The following is a 22938-nucleotide window of genomic DNA, read 5'->3' on the forward strand; positions in this document are numbered from 1 at the left end:
AAGAGCAACTAAGCTAATAAGGGGCATGGAGGACCTCTCATATACTGACAGACTGAAAAAGCTAGGGCTTTTCTCCCTGGAAAAGCGGAGACTTAGAGGAGACATGATAGAAACCTTCAAGATCATGAAGGGCATAGAAAAAATAGACAGGGACAGATTTTTCAAATTAAGGGGATCAATAAGTACAAGGGGGCACTCAGAGAAATTGAAAGGGGAGAGGTTTAGAACAAATGTCATGAAGTTCTTTTTCACACAGAGGGTGGTGGATACATGGAACATGCTACCAGAGGATGTGATAAACAGGAGCACGCTACAGGGGTTCAAAGAAGCTTTGAATAGGTACTTGGAAGACAAAGGGATTGAGGGGTACAGATAAGAGTAAAGGTAGATTATAGGGATGGTATTAGAGGTAAGTTACAAAATTAATCAGGGACCACTGTTCAGGCACTAGGCCTGATGGGCCGCCGCGGGAGCGGACCGCTGAGCAAGATGGACCTCTGGTCTGACTCAGCGGGGGCAACTTCTTATGTTCTTATGATACATTAATAATTTCAATTAAAAAAAACAAAACAAAACATGGAGCCATGAGATACCTCCTTGGCTTCTGTCTTGGATTATCTTTTGCACTTATCTACCTCTGGCCTCAAGTCTACATCCATTCAAGTCCATCTCAGTGCTATTGCTGCTTTTCATCAGCCTATTGAAGGAAAACCCCTCTCTGATCATCTGGTGGTTTCCAAATTTATGAAAGGACTTTTCAGTGTTAAACCTTCTCTCAAACCACCTCTAGTGGTTTGGGATCTCAGTGTTGTTCTTGCTCAATTGATGAAGCCTCCATTTGAACCAATGTCTACAGCTCATCTAAAATACCTCACTTGGAAAGTGGTTTTTCTCATTGCCTTCACATCTGCTTGAAGAGTCAGTGAGCTGCAAGCTTTAGTTGCTGATCCACCTTTCGCAGTTTTACATCATGACAAGGTGGTCTTCCATACTCATCCTAAATTCTTACCTAAAGTGGTTTCAGAATTTCATCTCAATCAATCCATTGTTCTACTAGTGTTTTTTCCAAAGCCTCATTCTCATCTTGGAGAATCAGCTCTTCATACTCTGGACTGTAAACGTGCTTTGGCCTTTTACCTGGAACGCACCAAACCACACAGATCTGCTCCTCAACTTTTTGTCTCCTTCGATCCAAACAAGTTGGGACATCCAATTTCTAAGAGTACCACTTCTGACTGGGTGGCTGCATGTATCTTTTTCTGCTATGCCCAGGCTGGACTGCATCTACAGAGTCGAATCACAGCCTACAAAGTCAGAGCCATGGCGGCTTCAGTAGCTTTCCTCATATCCACTCCTGTTGAGGAACTTTGCAAAGTTGCCACCTGGTCCTTGGTTCATTCTTTCACCTCTCATTATTGTCTGGATGTTTTCTCCAGACGGGATGGCTATTTTGGCCAGAGAGTATGACAAAATTTATTCTCCTAAGTTGCCAGCACTCCCACCATCCCATTCTGGTTAGCTTGGAGGTCACCCATAAGTGAAAATACCTGCTTCTTGTCCTGGGATAAAGCACAGTTACTTACCATAACAGGTGTTATCCAGAGACAGCAGGCAGCTATTCTCATAACCCACCCACCTCCCCTGGTTGGCTTCTCTGCTAGCTATCTGAACTGAGGAGACTCGAAACTTCTGAGTTTCTTCAAGTAAGTCTGCTTGTGAGGCTGTCCACATCCGGGCTCCGTGGATGACGTCACCCACATGTGAGAATAGCTGCTTGCTGTCCCCGGATAACACCTGTTACGGTAAATAACTTTGTTTTCTGGCATGGTACTGGAACTTTATCAGGAATATTAATGCTGCGTGCTCTCTTTTCATCACTCTGATAATGGGTTTCTCTGGTGGCACAGTAGGAAAGGTTATTTTTTTCTGTTTCTCTTCTGCAGCTGCACAAACAGGCAGACATGCAAGAGGAGAAGAATCGAATTGAGAGGGTTCTGGGAGCTATTCCTGCATCAGATCTTATTCAGAAAGTTCTAACTTTTGCACTTTCAGTAAGTAATTTGTGGACATGAGAAGTAGTATTCATGGAAGGGGAGAAGAGAGTGGAGATTTTCTATGGAAGGAGGAAGAAATGTGGGATGGTTATGAACGGATAGCTGGGTACCCTCAAATGGGGGGGAGTACTCCTTGGAGCTGGAGTAGGTTGAGAATGTACAGCAGATGTGTAAATGTTCTGTTGAAGAATTCAATTATTGCATTTGCTATAGTTCTTCTTTCGCTCCTATGAAACTCTAGCAAGATAAAGGACTGTATATAGTTTATAGATCTTAGATATTTTTAATGTTAGACCAAGTTTACACTGCAACAGAGAAAAATGTAGCACAGTCTGTGAGTAGGATAGAAGAGGGAAAAGTCTTACAGGATATAAGTTAAATATTTTGAGTGGAGAAGTAAAGGAGTCCCCGACTTTGGCAGAGGAGTGGGGATGTGAGACCCCCAGGAGGGGAGAGATGCAGAACACCTTAAAGTTCATATCAGTAGTTAGGCATGATTGAGATGTGACTACTTGTTACCTTCTCCGCAGGAAGAGGTGCGTCCACAGGATACAGTATCTGTTATTGGAGGTGTGGCAGGAGCAAGTAAACAGGGTAGAAATGCTGCCTGGAAATTTGTGAAAGACAACTGGGAAGAGCTTCATAATCGTTATCAGGGTGGCTTCTTAATATCCAGATTGATAAAGGTATGTGATGGGAGGTGGCCTTGGATGAGATGAAATGGTTTTGTGGCAGGTAGAAGGGAGGTTGAGGTATCTTTGGCAGGGATGCCATGTAGAGGGGGCATTTATTAGAGGTACCCCAGGGAGGTATGCCTTAATTTAATTTGGGGGAGGGAGGGAGTTGTAAGGAAGTGTCCTATGGATTGATGCCATAGTGCAGTGTTTCTCAATTTCTTCACGCCAAGTACCCCTTAAGCCTAACAAATACAACTGAGTACCCCCACCTAAGCTCTGCCCCTGACCCCACCCCCATAATAATAGTACTAATTGTAATGCAATTTCTTCCATCCATTTTTCATATACACACAATATAATCTTATTAATACATAATGGTAACCACAAAATTTAAAAAACACAAAACACACTGTACACACAGAAAATGTTAATTATTATTTATATTCGGGGTTTTTTCAAAAAGGTCAGGGCAGATGACTTTAAAATATGCAATCAGAAACAATTATAGAAAAAATAGACAAATATAGAGCAATATATAGACAGCAGAAATAAATACACAAAATTAACACATTTTGATCACTAAATTGAAAATAAAATTATTTTTCCTACCTTTGTTGTGTAGTGATTTCATGAGTCTCTGGTTGCATTTTCAATATTTATTTATTCTGCCTCTTCTTGCTTCCTCTCCTCCAGACCCCGTTCTGTTCCCCAACCAACATCTCTCTCTTTGTCACTCCATGAGTCCAACTTTTCTTCCTGTCTCCTTCACCCCTATTGGCAATATGTCTCCCTCTCTCTCGCTCTCACTGTCCATCTGTCTTGAGAGATCCAGGCATCTCTTTCACCCCCTCTACTGCCACATCCAATATTTCTCCCTCTCTCGTCCCCTGGATCATGTGTATCATTTTTCACCACTGCCCACCAGCCTCATTCTCATTTCTCCATCTTTCACCCCTCTCCAGCACAATGCCACATTTCTCCCTCCATCACTATGTCCAAAATTCCTCCCCCTTGCATCCCCTTCAATCTGCCCTCTCCACCACCACATCCAACATTTCTCCCTCTCATCCTTCTATTCCCCATGCATCTCTACCTCACTCCTCTCTCTGCCCAATTTTCCTTTCTTCCTTTCCCCATGTGCACCATCTCTCACTCACACACTCATGCCCATCAATTCTCCCTTTCTATTCCCTCCCTCCAATGTCCCAAGTTAGTGCCCCCATGAGTTGAGTTTGTGCCCCCTCCCCCCAAAGCCGACCTGTCCACAGAAGCTGCAGGCGCTGCCGAGGATCGCTGCCTTCCCCCCACTGAAGCCGAAGCTGCCGCCGATGCCAGGGATGCCTCCCTGTCTGCCCGCCCACTGCACCCCCCTTGATGCCGACCCTGCCACCAAACCTTTCCCTCGATGTCAGAATTGACGTGGGGTGGGAGGCTTGTGGGCTGGCTGTGTGCAGCGTGTGAGTCGCTGCATGCGCTATGGCCTGTCCCTGCGTGGAGTTGCTGGGGATGGAGCATGTCGGCTTTGGGGGTGGTGGGCAGACAGACAGAGAGATAGGGAAGGATCCCCAGCGCTGGGGGCTTCAGCGGGAAGCAGGCAGGGATCCCTGGCGGTGGCCAGGCCGTTTACCCCCAACAGGTGGCCCACATACCCAAACACTGCCCTAGTGTATTGAGAGGGGTGGGGGTATAATGTGCAGAAGGATCCCTTAGAGGAGAATGGCGGGGTATAATGAGTTAGTCTGCAGAAATATACTCTCTCATCTGGAAATAATTTGTTAAATATTTTTTTAGCTGTCTGTTGAAGGATTTGCTACTGAAAAAATGGCTGCAGAGGTTAAGGTGAGTGTTGCTACCACATTAATATCTCAAGGATGTGCCAAACTATTTGACATCAATTATAAAAGGGCTGAATCAGATGCTGCAGATTAAGCATGTGTTAGTCACAGTGTAGTTTGAAGCCTAGGACAGCACACACACATATGTCACAGGATGGTCTCTGCTTACATGCCCCGTATTTTCCCTTTCTGTTGCGGATACACAGGAGTTTGCACTTGAGCTATTGATTCCAATTTCCCACAAAATGCAGAAGGATATACCTTTAAGAACTTGAACTCCTCCCCTTCTGCAGTAGAGCACATCATCCTCCTTGGTTATTCCTTCTGCAAGCGAACTCAGAAGGTGTGTTTTGCTCTGCTCTGTCTTTTCTTTATTGTTTTTGATTCTTACCAATGGATTTTTGAAGTTTTTCGTGGCTTTGGTGCTCGGAGGTCCCCTGCTCGGGCATATTCTGCCAGGAAAAAGATACAGTCCCATATGGGAGGACAGCTGCTCCCAGGACAATCTCTCAGAGTTCCTGCAGAGCCAGCCTGCTTTGGATCCCTTCAGGGTTTGTCCCCCTGGGAACGGCTCGCCTGCAGTTTCAGTCAGAGGCTTGTGCGCAGGCTGTATGGCCCCTAAGTAAGAACCCTAGTGGTATCAGGGAGCCAGCTGCATAATTTCTCCCTCCGTCTCTACGTGAGGAACCCTGGAGGTGGGAGTTGGTGGCTGTGGTCCATTCGGCTGGCAGCCAGAAGATTTACATCGACGGTTGAGGATATGAGCAATTTCCCTGTAGCCAGGCTGATTCAGATTAACAGCCACCTTCACACATCTAAAGTCACAGTGGGTACTCCTGTTATTCCCTATGGAGATCATTGAGTGGGGTCTGAAATTTGGAGTTTTAGTGGTCTCTGGGGTTAGTATTCGGGTCTCTCTCCTCTAAAACCCTAAAATTTTTTATTTTTGCATGGGCTCCAAAGGCCTGTTTTTGGCGTTATTTTTTTTTTACGGTGGCCTTCTTGGATTTTTTGCAATCTGATTTTAAAACTTTTTTCTATTCCAAACTGCTTGTTTTGTCAACTGACTGCCTCTGATGGATTTCCCAGGCAGTCAAGTCCTGGATCCTGCATTGGTTGCGCAGAGTTGCCGGTTGAGGAGCGGCCATGTTCCATGCCACAGGATGCGGGAGGAAGGGACGGGAGCTTCGGGCTCAGCCCCCAGTCAGTTCTTCAAGGCCTTGAAACTGAGCAGTGATGGAGCAAAACGCAAGCACCTGGCAATGGAAGATGTATCTCCTTTTCTCCAGTCTGGAGTTAAGCAAGGTGACTCAGGTCCCCCAATGTAAAGCTTCTCAAATTTTGTCAGCCTTTTATGGAATGCCTGTTACTTGGACAATAGCCTCTGGAAGCTTCACCATAGGGTTTTGCATCTGTTTTAGCCTTGGCTGCAGAACTTACAAATAAATCCATCCCCCTCTGCTAGGTCATCCCTCAGGACACACCCCTCTAAGCTCAGTTTGTTTCTGCAGCCTTGATGCGAACTTCTAGTTATTCTGCTCGTGATTTTATTTCTCAATTCCTAGTCTATTTTGTTCTGTGCCATGGGTATTGCCCAAGTGTTGCGGATTCACTCTGGGGGAGTGATCCTTCAGCGGGAGATTGCAGACTTTTCCTTAAAGATTGTCTGCTTCTGGGGGTGTCCTGTTAGCAGAACCTGCAGTAAGCCTCTAGATACCTTGCAGATCAGATCGGGTCTCCAGATTAGGAGCCATCTCTCCTTGGGTTTGTCCGCTGAGGGGTAGAGCGCAAGCTGCTGCGATCCCGTGGAAGTTCGCTGCCTAAATTCTCTGAGGGTCCTGGTGGTCGTGATCTGAGGTAGCAGGGAATGTGAGGGGTCAGACGACCTTAAAATCCAGTTTTATCAGCTCCTGAGGTACTGATCTCCCTTGCTTGCACTGTATAATTGCTGGCTACCATTGAAATGCTTTGCAGCAGATGTCTCTGAGGTGTCTGTCTGTCTCTGAGTTTGGCGATTTTGGGGGTGCTGAAATCGGGGTTTGGGTGGTTTCCCTGCATACCCTGGTCCCCCAACCTATAAAATCCTAAAATCGCTGTTTTTTGCGGTTCCCTGTGTTGTTCCCGGGCCATTTTAAGGCAAAATCAGCACCCACGGTGGCCATCTTGGATTTTCTTTAAAGTTTTAAAAAGTGTATTTTTGGACTTAGAAGCTTCGTGTTTGCTCCAAACTTCACATATGGCCTCCTCAGAACAGCATGGCATGGATTCATGCCCTAAATGCAGTGGAAGGCTGACAAATTCACAGCTGTGCATCATGTGTGCCGTGGCCCACAAGAGGTGTGAACTGTTTGTGAATCCCACACTACCCTCCTCCATAGAGGCCCTACCTTCCTCTGATTCCACTGGAGACGCGATTGCAGCGTCCGGGATGCCTAATTTGGACATGCAGGGCACTTATGCGAAACACAAGTGCAGTTCCCGGGAAAAGTCTCATAAATATTACAAGTCTGAGTCCCACAGAGCGACTCTTGCTGCTGGTGTTTGGTTTTTTCCGCTGGAATTTGTGGATCATCAGATCAGGCTTTTATGAAAAAAGGGCTATGCCTGTTTCTCTCCCTCAGACTCCTGTGCAGCAGTCTGCTCCACCTTTGGAGTCCAGTATGTCTATTTCTCCTTTGCTGGGGTACCAGAAAGCCAGCACCGGTGCCCGCCATTGCTTCTGTTTCTGTGCCTTTGCTATCGCAGGTTTCCTCAGCAGCCTTCGCAGACATGGCAAACTTAGTGGAGCTTGGGGATTCCCAGAACAGTGAGTTCCGAGACCTGGGGGATGTCCAGGCAATGCGCAGGCTTTCAGTCTAGCTGCCTTCCCTTATTTCAGAGTCACTGCGGACACTGAAACTGGATTCAGACCAAGCGGTTCAGGCAGAATGTTCAGTCATGAGCTCTAAGCCCCGCTCACTCAGAAACTACCCATATGGCAACAGAAGCATTAAACTTGATGGAACAATAGACAACAGAATTCAGACTGAAGCTTAATTCAGAAAAAACTAAATTCTTTGTAGCCTCGCCACACCCACCTGTCGCTACAACACCACTATGCATCAACAAACTCAGCTACCCTATTCAACCTACAATGAAGGTTCTGGGGGGTAATACTGGACCAAGGCCTAACCATGAAAGACCAAGTGGACTCCCTAGTCAGAAAGGGTTTCTTTACTCTCTGGAAACTTAGGTCCATTAAAGCATACTTCGACGCTTCATCATTCAGAATTCTGGTACAATCCCTAATACTAAGCCACCTCGATTATTGTAACGTTGCCCATTTGGCAGTCTCCCAGAAGAACATGCAGAGACTGCAACTGGTACAAAATGCGGCAGTCGGGTTGATCTTTGGGTTGAAGAAGTCCGATCACATAACCCCTTCCTACCAACTCCTACACTGGTTGCCAATGGAGGCATGTGCGAAGTTCAAGTTGGAATGTTTCTGCTTTAAGGTACTATCCGGTCTAGCCCCTAAATATATAACTGACCTCTTCTCCTTCTCAAATTAATGCATCTCAATGGACACGTATTTGGTCTTGGAGGATGAGATGTACAGTGTCTGCGTCTATGAGGCAAACATGGTTTTTCCTGTTGCATAGAGCACTCTGGACCCCTGTTCGTTTACAAAATTGGATTGCTCTAAGTCTAATAGATGTTGGCATTGTCATCTTGAAGCTGGAACTTTAGATCATTTATTGTTTTATTGTCCATTCATTAAGGCTTTTTGGGTGTCTATTTGGGATCAAATAAATTGCCTGTTGGAGAATCATGTAGCATTGTCTTATGACACAATTTTATTTGGCATGTCTATGAAAGCTAAATGTCAAATATCGGCTAATAATAACAAGCTTTTGATGATATTAACAGGAGTTGCCATCCAACAAATAACTTATAATTGGAAGGACTGTAGCAGACTGAATTATTGTTTTTGGTGGAATTCTGTTTGTCATGTGTATAAAATGGAAAGAGCGTTGGCAGTTCAAAAAGGTTATTATAATAAATTTAAGGATGTGTGGGGACCATTATTAAATTATAATAATGAATAAGTTACACTTTTCCCAATTTTAATACACATGTGAAGTTGGGGTGGGGGTTGGTTTTTTCATTAAGAATATATATATGACTGTCATAAAATATTATTTTCAGGTAGTATTTTTTAGTTATATATGAATCTGGGAGGGGGGTGGGGGTTAAATCTTTCTTGGTATATGATATTGAAGATTTTTCAAGTGATGTATTATATTTGTTTGATACTTACTGTGCACTTGATGTAAGTTTTAAAATGAATAAAGAATTTTTTTTTTAAAAAAGGGAAGTACACACCTGAAGTTCGTCTCCCCATCGGCTAGAGGATGTAAATTTAAAAGACACCATCAACATAGTCTATCGTATCAAGCAGCCTTATGGGGCAAAGACCTGGAAAAACTGATTATACATGCAAATAACTATGGTGAATTTAGGAAACACCTAAAAACATACCTGTTCTTGAAGTACCTAGGTAACGAATCTGTACAATCTCTCCCATAAAAACTGATCCCTTAAACTGTTAGCCACTAATCTCTAACTATGTATGTTCCACTCAATTTGTAGCATCTTTCTAATCATTGTAAACCGCATAGAACTTCACGGCCCTGCGGTATATAAACTGTTATTATTATTATCTGTTGCATTTCCGGACAATTTTTCAGTGGCAATTAAGACCATGAAGACTCCTGCCGGCTTCATGTCAGCCATTTCCCCTTCGATGCCGCTCTGTGCCGGCAAAACAGCTGATTTTAGCTTCCTCCCCTCAGGGCTCTGCTTCTGCTCCGGCGGGGGAGGATAGCGTTCAACTTCCTAAGCTGATAATTGTGAAATACTCAGCACAGGTGACGCTGCAGAAGAAAAAGTACAAGAGAAAAATCCCAACAGTCCAGAGGCTGAACACCCACTCTCCAAAGTCGGCGGCTGCAATGGCATGTCCCGCTAAAAAAGCTTCAGCTTCAGTAGCGGCTATCTCAAAGGGGATTCCCGCAGACCAGACAGCTGCCTCGTGTTCCTCCCCACTGCGGACTCTCACTAATTTGCCTACAGCGTTTCACTCACAGTAGGTAAAGGCAGTTTCAAAGCCTAAGAGAGCAGCAGGTGCCTGAAAAGAAATTAGCCCTGTCTCCTTCAGTGCCAGGCTCTCCTGCGCCTGCTACCCAATCTTTTCAATCTATGGCTAATTTTTTTACCATGTTCCAAAAATTTATGCAGGATAGTGCAGGGCTTTTTCAACAATCAAATCCTGCATCTTCAATTCCTATTTTAAATCCTCAGCAATGCCCTGACTGTGACAACTCTGTACCCTCGCAAGCTATGCTAGACATTTCCCCACAGCTAGAATGGAGTCCTGGAACTCCCATCTGCTCCTCTCCTACCCAAGGGCAGTCATCTCCCACAGAATGGCTGGACCAGCAGGAGCATTTACCTACAGATGCAGACCCTGACATGTCTCTACCTCAGACGCCTGCCACAGAGAAGCATTCCTATCCCAAGTTTTTACAGAAGGTATCTTCTCTTCTGAATCTCAGTCCGAATGCAACTCCCTCAGAAAGCAAGGATTTCCAAACCATCCTGCAATCCTGCAAATCTCCAGTCAGGGAGCTTATTGCCTTTCCAGTGCATCAGATTCTCCAGGATCTGCAACTTAGTAATTGGCAAAAACCATGGTCTATATCCATGGCTTCCAAGCACCTGGAGATTAAATATAAGGTACAGAAGGTGCCTGGTCATGCCTCCCTTCAGCTTCTTCACCTTTCTATGGTTTCAGAGTCAGCCATCAAAAAGGGCAAAGCTTCTAGGTCCATCACTACTGCTCCTTCAGGTAAGGACTGTAGTCTCTTGGACTCTATGGGCCACGTGGTCTACCAGGGCGCTATGCTTTCCTCAAGAATTATGGCCCATCAGCTCCAAATTCTGCATTATCAGCATTCAATCTTACAATAACTGGAACCAGCTTCGCCTGAGTCCATCCCCAATTTACAGGTGTCTCTTCAAGAATCCACTTACCATTTAATCAAAACAAACTATGACGCCTATGATATGATCACAATGACAGTAGCTGTGGCCATAGCTGCCAAACGCACTGCATGGCTGAAGGCATCAAATCTTAGAGAAGATCTTCATGATAGAAAAGGTTCAAAGAAGAGCAACCAAAATGGTAAAGGGATGAAACTCCTCTCGTAAGAGGAAAGACTAAAACAGCTAGGACTCTTCAGCTTGGAAAAGAGACTGCTGAGGGGAAATATGATTAAAGTCTACAAAATCCTGAGTGGAGTAGAATGGGTACAAGTGGATCGATTTTTCACTCCGTTAAAAATTACAAAGACTAGGGGACACTCAAAGTTACAGGGAAATACCTTTCAAACCAATAGGAGGAAATTTTTTTTCACTCAGAGAATAGTTAAGCTCTGGAACGTGTTGCCAGAGGATGTGGAAAGAGTGGATAATGTAGCTGGTTTTAAGAAAGATTTGGACAAGTTCCTGGAGGAAAAGTCCATAGTCTGTTATTGAGAAAGACAAGGAGGAAGCCACTGCTTGCTTTGTATTGGTAGCATGGAATATTGCTGCACCTTGGATTTTGGCCAGGTACTAATGACTGGATTGGCCACCGTGAGAATGGGCTACTGGGCTTGATGGACAATTGGTCTGACCCAGTAAGGCTATTCTTATGTTCTTAAGCTCACTATGCAAAAAAATGAAAGTTTAACTCGGGGCAAGTTACACTCATGTACGCTGATTTGGTGTCATTTTCTTAATGCCACCACAAATTTCTTCCAATGCCAAGGACATTCTGATAAAAACCTAAGCAAAAAAGTGAAGAGGCCACCAATCCAGTGAATTTAATAATAAACTGTAGTATAAAAATATTAATTATAAAAACTGAAAAACAATATCAAATCAATCTAAAAGCCAAACATAACCATGTTTTAGCATTCTGTCTACATTGGGTACATATATCTTTCTCCCATCTCATTTGCTCTGCTTTTGTTACATTGCTCATGTTGGCCTTGTCTTTAAGTATGCCAGCAACAAACAAGCAAAACAGTGTAAAATTCCAACAGAATTCAACCTCAGTATAAAAAGTTGAACTTTTAACCATTAACCTTTACATTTGTGAATTTTTATACAAAAATTTTAATGGGAGAAAATACCTCAGAGGCTTTGTTGGAATACCTTGTCATTTCCATAAACAGGTCATATCTCAATCATTGGTATGCAAAAAACTTCCTCCTTTTTTGTCACATATTGCTTCAAAAAACCTAAAATCCTCTTCTAAATTCTTGTATGCTGTTGTAACAATGCCAATGAGAGCAGAGAATGAGTTTGAAACAGTGTTAAATATATTGGAGAGCCAAGTAAGTTGTTTGGGGGATTTTTAAAGATATATATCGAGTACTGAACCCCCGATGAAGCATAATTACCGAAGAGAAAAGGTGACCCCATCAGATAAAAAAAGTGCTTCTGTCTGCTTTCTTTGGCATTGTTATAACATCATACAAGGAGGGAGTTTTAATAGACCAATGCTCTAATCTAATCTAATTCACAATTTATTAATCACACTATACCAAAAATGTTCAAGGCAATTTACATTCATAAAATTTACAGAAAAATACAAAAGCAATCAATAATTAAAATATCATCATAACATGAATATTACAAGTCATATAAAAAAGTTTTCAAATTTTTACAAAACCTTAAGTAATTGATATCAGTCCTAAAGTAATGTAAGGTAATAATCTACCTAATGTAAACAGGTAGATTATTCCAAATTGTAATGACAGCATAAGCAAAAGAGAAGTTGAGCTGTCAGTTATACCATACTCCTCTAATCTGTGGAAAATGTAGTAATAAAGTACCATATAATCTGGCGGAAGAAGAATGCAAATGCAAAAAACAAAAAAACCAAAGTAAGATTATCTGAAGTCAATCTGTAATATACAATGAACTATGCAAGCTGATTTAAACTTAATTTGCCTTTCAACTGATAACCAATGAAGATTCTTATATGCTAATGCAAATACTTTCATATCTTTTTAGACCAAAAATTAATTTAACTGCAGTATTCTGGAGTAAAGAATGACACGGGGACAAATTTTTCCCCGTCCCTGCAAGTTTTGTTGCTGTCCTTGTCCCTACCCCATTCCTATAAGCTCTGCCTTAACCGCACAAGATTCAAACACTTAAAATTTTAAAGTGTTTGAGGCTTGTGCAGATGAGGAAAGAGCTTGCAGGAATGAGGCAGGGACAGGAAAATAACTTGCCGGGATGGGCAATTGAGTTTCCATGGGGATGGGGAAAAATGTATCCCTGTGTCATTCTCTATTCTGGAGCAACTGCAATATTTTGATCAGTTGTGATAAGTTCAAATATAAAGAATTACAGTAATCAAGTTGAGGTAACACTAACATCTGAACCAACAGTGCAAAATGATGTTCAAAAAAATCACAACTTCACTAGCCTAATTTTCCTCATCTAATATAATAAAACGGTAAGCCGCGCATGCGCAGTTCCTAAGCGTGCGTCCGTTTTCCGTGCGGCTGTCGGCCCGTGCTGTTTTTTGCTCTGCCCTGCTCCTTGCCTGAAGTCCTCTCTCCTCCCCAAGGCTGATGTCGGACGCGGCGGCTGTCAGCCGTGCTGTTCTTCCCTCTGCCCTGCTCCTTGCCTTACTATGCTGCTCCTTGCTGTTTTTCAGTCTGGCCTGCTCCCTGCCGTATTGTATTTTTTACTTGAAAGATGCGGCGGTGGCTCCTCTCACGATCCTCGCCTGGGTCAGACTTCCGACGCAGGTGGGGATCATGAGAGGAGCCACCGCCGCGTCTTTCAAATAAAAAAATACAATATGGCAAGGCGGGCAGGGAGCAGGCCAGACCAAAGCTCCAACTTGAACTGCCAGTTGGCCGGCTCCCTTGCCACAGTTATTTTTTCACTTTAAAGGTGCCGCCGTGGCTCCTGTCATCAGGGAGTCGGCCAGATCACCATGGCAGCCACTCCCCCCCTCTCTCTTGGCCTACTAGGAGCAGGCCAGTGAAGCCTGGTACTTCCGGGTAGCTAAGGGGCGGAGCGCGGCGCGTGCTCAGGGTCCGGGTGGAGAAGCCGGTGCTAGAACCGCTCACGCACATTAGCGCTGGCTAACACAACCCGGGTAAGGGAGGTCAAGCGGGGAATCAGTTTGGGAGGATCGCTCAGAGTTGGGACTGGCGTTCACCTTCGGATGGAACAGTAACCTGCTCCAGGGGAGCCGGACGACACCCACATGTAACAGACCAGCGCCACCCCCGATTTCCCAAACCCCCCCCTCCTTCCCCCCAAGCAACAACAAAAACTACTCCCGATGCCTGCGGCTGTGACCCCACCATCCCAAGTAAACTCCCCTGGAGCAAGATCGGATGCCCGGAAAAGGGGGGAGGGATAGATCACTCCCAACCGTTCGAGGAGAACTGAGGGCTGGAAGAGTAGGTATGAGAAGGGGGTTGGGTTTGGGGGCTATAAAGAAATGTGTGAGAAAAGGGAGCTGGGGATGAAAAAAGGAGGAGATGGGAGAAGGGGGGGCTACAAAAGGGGGCATGTGAGAGAAAGGGGCTGAAGACAGGAGCTGGAAGAATAAGTGAAGGGGGAATGAAGAGGGAATTCTATGGAGGTGAAGGACAGAGAAAGGGGACAGATTTTTAAGTTGGTGGAAATAGGGAAGGTAAAAGGGGAAATGGGAGCCTGAATAGAGGGGGTAAGACATAAGAAGAATAGCCATACTGGATAAGACTAATCTATTCTAGCACCCGTTAATGTAAGTTGATGATGGACAGGGGGGGGATGTAAAACAAAGGGGCTGCTGCTGGATAAGGTGAGCAGTGATGGAGTGGTGGAGGACACAGGGGAGGTAAAAGGAAGGGATAATGGATGGGGAGCAGGCAAGGGGTGGTTGTGGACAGCCAAGGAAACCCCCCCCCCAAAAAAAAAAAACACAGAAAGTGGTTAAGGAGAGAGAAAAATAAATAAAGACAGACACACACACACACACATATTCTAGCACCCATTAATGTAACTGGCTATAAGACTAGTAATATATAAAATCTTCCTTTATAAATTAGAAATTTGACCTTCAAATGTAAGAGAAAGTCTAAAAGAATATCCAAAACTTTAGATGTTTTATCTACTTGCAGGGTAGTACCTGATTGTAGAGTAAGAAATGAAGGAGCAGAAAATAGTGAATTACCGTATTTTCACGCATATAACGCTCATGTTATACACTGTTTTACAAACCGAGTATAACCATGCACGTTATATGCGTGAGCATGTTGTACAAATTTTTTTTTTACATAGTTTCTCCCTCCCCCCCCCCGACGTCCGATTCATCACCCCGAAGGACTGCTCGCACCCCCACCCGAAGGACCGCTCGCACCCCCACCCGAAGGACCGCTCGCACCTCCACAGCCTCCCCCCCTCCCGCATGGAGAAGCTGCCTACCGTTGTTTCCGGATGCCAGTGAGCCCAGCTGCTTCCTCTGTCGGCGGTCCCACCCCTTCTCTGAGCCCTGCGCTGCGCTGCTTCCTTTTCCGGCGGTCCCGCCCTTTCTCTGACGTCAGAGAAAAGGGCGGGACCGCTGGAAGAGGAAGCAGCGCAGCGCAGGGCTCAGAGAAGGGGCGGGATCGCCAGCAGAGGAAGCAGCTGGGCTCACTGGCATCCGGAAACAACGGTAGGCAGCTTCTCCATGCGGGGGGGGGAGGCTGTGGGGGTGCGAGCGGTCCTTCGGGGTGGGGTGAGAGTGGTCCTTCGGGGTGATGAATCGGACGTCGGGGGGGGGGGGATCAGGCTTTCAGGGTGGGGACAGGACTTCAAGGGGGGACAGGCAGACCTTCAGGAGAGTCGGGGCGGCATGCGCGGTATACTCGTGTGCGCGCTATAGTAAAAAATTTTTTACATAAATTTCTGTTCCCCGCGCGCTATATCCGTGTGCGTGTTTTACACGGGTGTGCAGTATATGAGTGAAAATATGGTAGAACCTTTGTCTTACTTGCATTCAATTTCAACATAGTAGTAGAAGCCCAATCTCCAATTCTAGTCATGCAATTGATGATATTAGCTGAAATGTTGAAATGTCCTCCTTGTTTGAAATTTATTAAATTTTCTATAGCGTTCTCCCCAGAGCTCAGAAAGGTTTACATGAATTTATTCAGGTACTCAAACATTTTTCCCTGTCTGTCCCGGTGGGCTCACAATCTATCTAATGTACCTGGGGCAATGGGGGGATTTAGTGACTTGCCCAGGGTCATAAGGAGCAGCATGAGTTTGAACCCACAACCTTAGGGTGCTGAAACTGTAGCTTTAACCCCTGTGCCACACACTCCCTTAACAGAATTACTGTAATTTCAAAATATTATCAGCATAAGATAACATACAAACTTTGACTGACAAATGTACTTTTTGCAGAGTACTCATAAAGATATGATTAAGATATAACCTCTTTTTGAAAATGACTATTAAGGTTTTACAACATGGTTGAGGTCTTTTTTCTCATAAAAAATTTGTATAAAATTTCAGAGGGGCTGATGTATAAGATTGTATAACACTAAAAAAATTACAAAAAGTATGATGCTAAATGAGACCATGACAGAAGTCAGCTGGTCCATTTTTAATTTCAAAGCTAATTTTTGCAAACAGATTTTTGTTTGTTAGTTATTGGAGAAATTTGGGTTTTGTACACCTTGTCTAAAATGGGGGGGGGGGGGGTATTGGTATTGTGTATTTTTTTTATATTACAGTTAAGTAATATTTAAGTCTTTTAGTGGATTACTAAATATAAATAAACTTAAACCCAATACTACTCTAACTTTATTCATTTCGATTTGAGAAGCCCTCCATCCTTGGCAGGCTTGACAGACATAGTGGCCCTTTTTGGAGCTCAAAAGTATATTTTAAAAATCAAATTGGTAAAGATTCCGGAGGACTGGAAGGTGGTGAATGTTACACCGATCTTCAAAAAAGGTTCGAGGGGGGACCCGGGAAACTACAGACTGGTGAGTCTGACCTCGGTACCGGAAAAGATGATAGAGGCGCTGATAAAGGACCGCATCATTGATCACCTTGATGGACACGGGCTGATGAGGACCAGCCAGCACGGTTTCAGCAAAGGCAGATCTTGTTTGACAAACTTTCAGCACTTCTTTGAAGGAGTAAACAGGCAGATAGACAAGGGCGACCTGGTCGACATTGTATATCTGGATTTTCAGAAGATGTTCGACAGGGTTCCACATGAACGTCTACTTTGAAAAATTGCGAGCCATGGAATCAAGGGTGAAATACTCACGTGGATTAAAAACTGTCTGGAGCATAGTAAACAGAGAGTATAGGTAAATGGACAGTACTCGGACTGGAAAAGCGTCACCAGTGGGGTGCCGCAGGGCTTGTCCCGTGCTCTTCAACATCTTTATAAACGATCTGGACATTGGTACGATGAGTGAGGTGATTAAATTTGCGGATAATATGAAGTTATTCAGAGTAGTGAAGACACAGGGGGATTGCGAAGATCTGCCACGTGACATAATCAGGCTCAAGAAATGAGCATTGACATGGCAGGTGAGGTTCAACGTGGATAAGTGTATTGTAAAGTGATGCATGTTGGCAACAAAAATCTCATGCACAAATACAGGATGTCCGGGGTGGTACTTGGAGACACCTCCAAGGAAAGAGACTTGGGAGTTCTGATCGACAAGTCAATGAAGCTGTCCATGCAATGTGCGGCGGCGGCAAAAAAGGCAAACAGAATGCTAGGAATGATAAAGAAGGGGATAACGAACAGATTGGACAAGGTTATCATGCCGCTGTACCGGGGCATGGTGTGCCCTCACCTGGAGTACTGCATCCAGCACTGGTCGCCGTACATAAAGAAGGACACTATTCGAAAGAGTCCAGAGAAGAGTGACTAAAATGGTTAAGGGGCTGGAGGAGTTGCCATACAGCGAGAGATTAGAGAAACTGGACCTCTTCTCCCTTAAAAAGAGGAGATTGAGAGGGAACATGATCGAAACATTCAAGATACTGAAGGGGATAGACTTAGTAGATAAAGACAGGTTGTTCACCCTCTCCAAGGAAGGGAGAACAAGAGGGCACTTTCTAAAGTTGAAAGGGGATAGATCTGTACGAATGTAAGAAAGTTCTTCTTCACCCAGAGTGGTAGAAAACTGGAACGCTTTTACAGAGTCTGTTGTAGGGGTAAACACCCTCCAGGGATTCAAGACAAACTTGGACAAGTTCTTGCTCAGTTGGAAAGTATGCAGGTGAGGCTGGGCTCATTTAGAGCACTGGTCTTTGACATAGGAACCGCCGTGTGAGCAGACTGCTGGGCACAATGGACCATTGGTCTGACCCAAAAGCGACAATTCTTATGTTCTTATGTCTACCCTTTGAAACCATTACCACCTTCCATAAAATTTAGAGCGTTGGATTATGGCACTTCCCCTACAGGATTTCAGTGCTGAAAATTAGCACAAATTTACCCACACTTTATTAAATCTAGATCTTAACAATTTCCATTCTTATTTTCCAATCTACTGACTCAACAAAGAGTAGTAAGTAAAACAATCAGAAGCTATAGTGTAGAGTGCTTAACAAAAATAAAGTATAATAAAACCCTAACTACAGTATGTACATGAACAGCGCACACATACCATCAGACATAAAAAGGAGGAATATCCTACCTTTAGGACACAAGACCATTTAAAAACATCTTGACCAAAGACCTTTTACATGAATCCTGGAAGAAGATATTTCTCACCCTTTTTGTGTAGAAGAAAGTATTAAAAACAGCCATTCCCAAAATTAATATTCTATCTAATCCCCTTGTCAGTACATCTCTTCTGTTGCAAGCTAGTATCTCTGTGTGATGGAGTGTATAAACATCTCCCTCTAGTGAACACCCTTGTAGATACTTCCCTGCAGAGTCAGAGAATCCCTCAGCAATCTCTACCTTGCCCTCTCGTGGACTCTTCCCTGCAAGGACACCTGGAGGAAAAGCAAATAAACAGGAATAAAAAGGGCAGAGCAAAAGAGAGGAAGGGAAAACCCTGGAGAAGCAGGCTGGGCAGGACTTGGAAGGAGGTTTATCTGACTCCTTTTCTCCTTCCTCCAGGACTGAGAGCTGAAGTAAGCCCAAATTGGGAGATATGAACTATTATTCCAACAGCTAACTCAGCCTTCCTGTAACTAAGCTAATATTGTTTCTCGGTGGGGGGAGGACTCATGGTAACTTACCAAGCCATTTTGTGAACAAGACAGCCCAGACTGGGACTTATTTTTGGACATTAAACAGTTGTGTGAACTAAACCTGTTGTAAGGCTGAGTATCTGAAGTAGAGAGTTGCGCAGGGACAGAAATCCCACCTGTCCCCGCCAAAGTCCCACCCGTCCCCGTGAGGAATCCCTCCGTCCCCACCCGTCCCCGCGAGGAATCCCCTCTGTCCCCGCCCGTCCCCGTGAGGAATCCCCTCTGTCCCTGCCCGTCCCCATGAGGAATCCCCTCCATCCCTGCCCGTCCCTATAAACTTCAGAAATAGTTATTTAATTTAATTATGCTACTGAATTAAAGGCTCTGGTAGAAACCCATTTGCAAATAAGCAAAAAGACTTTATTAACTTGGAAATATTAATTGGGAAGAATACATACTTTGTAAACGGGTTTCTACCAGAGCCTCTTTTGTTTATAAATTTTTATCAACACAACTAATATACTACTTTATCCTGAAGCAAAAAAAAAAAAAAGAAATAGAATTCTTTTCCTACCTTTGTTGCCTGGTTTCTGCTTTCCTCATGTTCTCATTCAGTTTCTTCCATCCACTGTCTCTCTTCTTTCTGGGTCTTCCATTTGCTCTGTTACTGTGCCTCTCCCTTTCTCCCCCTTTCCAAATTGGTCTGGCACCCATCTTCTTCCCTCCGCTCCCCCCATAGTCTGGCATCTCTGTCTTCTTCCCTGCCAGCGTCTTCTCCCCACTCTCTCTTCCCCATTTCCTTTCAGCGTCCTTCTCCCCCATGTCCTGTCAGAATCCTTCTCCCCCCTCTGTCTTCCACATGTGCTTTCAGTGTCCTTCTCACCCCTCTGTCTTCCCCATGTCCTTTCAGTGTCCTTCTCCCCCCCCTCTGTCTTCCCCATGGCCTTTCAGCGTCCTTCTCCACCCCCCCCGTCTTCCCCATGTCCTTTCAGCGTCCTTCTCCACCCCTTTGTCTTCCCCATGTGCTTTCAGCGTCCTTCTCCACCCCTTTGTCTTCCCCATGTGCTTTCAGCGTCCTTCTCCCCCTTCTGTCTTCCACAAGTGCTTTCAGTGTCCTTCCCCCCCCCATCTTCCCCATGGCCTTTCAGCGTCCTTCTCCACCCCTTTGTCTTCCCCAGTGCTTTCAGCGTCCTTCTCCCCCCTCCTTCTCTCCCGCCCCGGGTGCAGCACAGCCGGGGTCTTGTCTGCCCTTACTTTTGTGGCGCTTCCCCAACCGACCGACCGACAACAGCCCCGGTCTGACAAACCTCCCTGCCCTTAACCGCGAATCTAAATTTCCTTTTTACAGCTGCTGTAAGAAGGTAATTTAGATTCGCGGTTAAGGACAGGAAGGTTTGTTGGACCGGGATTGTTGTCGGTCGGTCGGTCGGGGAAGCGCCACAAAAGTAAGGGGACCTGGCCGGCTGTGCTGCACCGGGGCGGACCGCACTCGAGCCGCGAGGCTACTCTACTCTCCTTCTCCTTACCTGCCCTGCCTGCAGCACAGAGCCGAACGGAAGTCTTCCCGACGTCAGCGCTGACGTCGGAGGGAAGGAGGGCTTTGTTTAAGCCCTCCCTCCCCTCCGACATCAGTGCTGACGTCGGGAAGACTTCCGTTCGGCTCTGTGCTGCAAGCAGAGCAGGTAGGGAGAAAAGCCGCGCAACTTAGTACATCCAGCCCCGCAGGAACCCCGCGACCCTCGGAGGCGTCCCCACGGGATCCCCGCCACCCTAGGTGGCGTCCCCACGGGATTCCCGCAACCCTAGGGGGCGTCTCCATGGGATCCCTGTGACCCGAAGGGGGAACTCGCGGGATGCCCGCGGGTCCCGTGGGATTCCCGTCGTCCCCGTTCCCGTGCAGCTCTCTAATCTGAAGTTCTTTTCGTTTATGAAACAATGCACCCAGGAAGAGTGTCTGAAATAAAGCATTTCTTACTTTGAATTGTTTGAGTTATCGTTTTCTTGTGTGAAACTGATTACATTCTGCCCCACCTTTCTGGGCAAGGTAGATGGACTGTGCTTGTCTTTATCTGTCCTTATTTACTGTGTTAACTGATGCCTCTTTGCTTCTCTTCTTGCAGGCTTTCTTTGACAGTCACCCAGCTCCCTCAGCAGAGCGTACAGTGCAGCAGTGTTGTGAGAATATCCTTCTGAATGAAGCCTGGCTGAAACGGGATGCTGAAGCCATGCATGAGTATCTGCTGAATCGCAAGTGAGCTGTGTTCGCAGCTGCTGCAGTCTCATTGCCAGGAAGGAGCAACTGCCCAGTAGTTTGTCCTAGCCCAAGAATTGGAGTCTTCTCTTGCCAGTGGAAGGAAGGACAGTGGATGCAGTTAACTGGTTTCTGCTAAGAGTTCAGAATTAATTGATTTCTAAAATTTGTCATCAATTTGGCGAAAACAAAAAGCCTCAATCTGTAAATAGGATAGTAATGAATGTAGAATAAAGAAACTGTGACGGTTACTCATGATGTTCCTGGGCTGTGCATAATATAATGAGGGGAAAGTGAGACCAGTGGAATGATTCAGTGGCTCACAGGAGCTGCGAGCTGAAATGCTTAAAAGCAAACCCATGGAGAAACTTGTTGGAAAGTTCACTCTGGATGGCAGGTAGCTGGTAATAAGTTTATGAACAATCACTGGAGAGAACTTTTGGAGGGAACAATGAGGTGGGGATTTACCTGCAATCTGTAATGGCATCAGGCATAATAGATTATGCTTTTATTTCTATGAGAGGTGTAGGTAGCTTTGATTTTAATAAATTTAACCTGCCAATATCTTGGAATACAAGTTCTGTAGCGTCCCTCCAGACCAGCACAGACAAATGGGTTTACACACCTCTACCTGCAGGTGAAGACTGAGAACAGATGACTTCAGTGATAAGTGTAAGTGGGTTGTGGAGTCCTGCCAAAGTTACTCTCTTCTCAGTCTCCAGCAGGTGGAGGGGTAAGTCTGTGCAGTGCCATTAAAAAAAAAAAAAAAAATATATATATATATATATATATATATATATATATTTCTGGCTCTTGCTCAGTACTAAATTTATTTAGATGGACAGAGGAAGGGGCTCACAGGGGGTGGGGGGGGGGTCTTTAGCCTCAGGGGTGCTACACTTGGGTGGCTGAGTCCCTCGCTCCCCCCATCTCCCCAGTTCTTAAGAGGTGCCTCAGCTATTTTTCTGTCTGCTTCTAGCCTGTGGGGTCTGCTCTTTTCTTTTTCCTTATGAGAAGAAATGTAGTAAATTAAAAGGATGTCTCAATATAGCCCTACTAGCAACACTGGAAAAAAAGAGAGAAATAAAAAAGAGGGACTCAGATGTTCAGGGTCTCTAGGCCGATTCTTCTCAGTGGCTGTTGGGCCTCCAGGGTCTCCTTTGAAGCTTCTGGACCATTTTCCCATTGCAGTTGTTGAGCTTGTTCTTTCTCCCGCGATGAGCAGTGAGCCGCTCCAGAGGTTTGTGGCCTGCTTCCATCAGGGAGTGGAGGCATCTGGCATTTGTAAGTTTTGTTCTGTGCCAGAGGCTGCCAGAATTTCCTCATAACTGTGGGGATTCACTTACCACTGCGAGCACCAGAGGCTCCAGGGATTCCTTCTTCACTGCGGCTGATGGTAATCTCGGAGGTTCCCTTGCTGCCGAAACTGCTGCAAATCGTGGGGATTTCCTTTCCACTGGGGTGGAAATTCCCCTGCTATTGCAGCAGCAGAGCAGTCCAACATGGCGGCTTCTTCCTCTGCTTTTTTTGGTAGAAACGGCTGCCATCTTGTCAATGGCTTCTGTGCAACAGAGGGAAATTGAGGCCCTTGCTTGGAGCAATCAATTTCTGCTCAAGCCCAGTATTCTCTTCCTGCGGTGGGTCCCCTGGTGGGATTTTCCATGGATTTTGTGCTATATACAAAGTCTTTTGCATGCAGGCTGCAGGAAGCTATCCTAGTTCTGTGGGGGGGGGGGGGAGTCAGCAGGGGGGTCCTACGACCATTCTGGTGTACCCCCCTCCACCTCTTATGAGGCAGCGCTTGGCCTGGGAGGAGAACGTTGTGATGGAAGATGACGGTGATTCTGAGGAGTACT

The 22938-nt window shown here is 45.3% G+C and overlaps 1 protein-coding gene across 2 annotated transcripts in view; it reads left to right on the plus strand.

The window, feature by feature from the left end:
* Nucleotides 1–21333, plus strand: part of NPEPPS (aminopeptidase puromycin sensitive) — a 186920-nt gene extending 165587 nt beyond the window's left edge. For both annotated transcript variants that reach the window (XM_033918253.1, XM_033918254.1), the window contains exons 20-23: nucleotides 1944–2051; nucleotides 2585–2740; nucleotides 4523–4570; nucleotides 20952–21333. In XM_033918253.1, coding sequence (XP_033774144.1) covers nucleotides 1944–2051; nucleotides 2585–2740; nucleotides 4523–4570; nucleotides 20952–21086 — 447 coding nt within the window. In that variant the 3' untranslated portion in view covers nucleotides 21087–21333. The remainder of the gene's footprint in view (nucleotides 1–1943; nucleotides 2052–2584; nucleotides 2741–4522; nucleotides 4571–20951) is intronic.
* Nucleotides 21334–22938: the final 1605 nt, after the last annotated feature.

Source organism: Geotrypetes seraphini, chromosome 13 (assembly GCF_902459505.1).
Source record: "Geotrypetes seraphini chromosome 13, aGeoSer1.1, whole genome shotgun sequence".
Taxonomy (NCBI): Eukaryota; Metazoa; Chordata; class Amphibia; order Gymnophiona; family Dermophiidae; genus Geotrypetes; species Geotrypetes seraphini.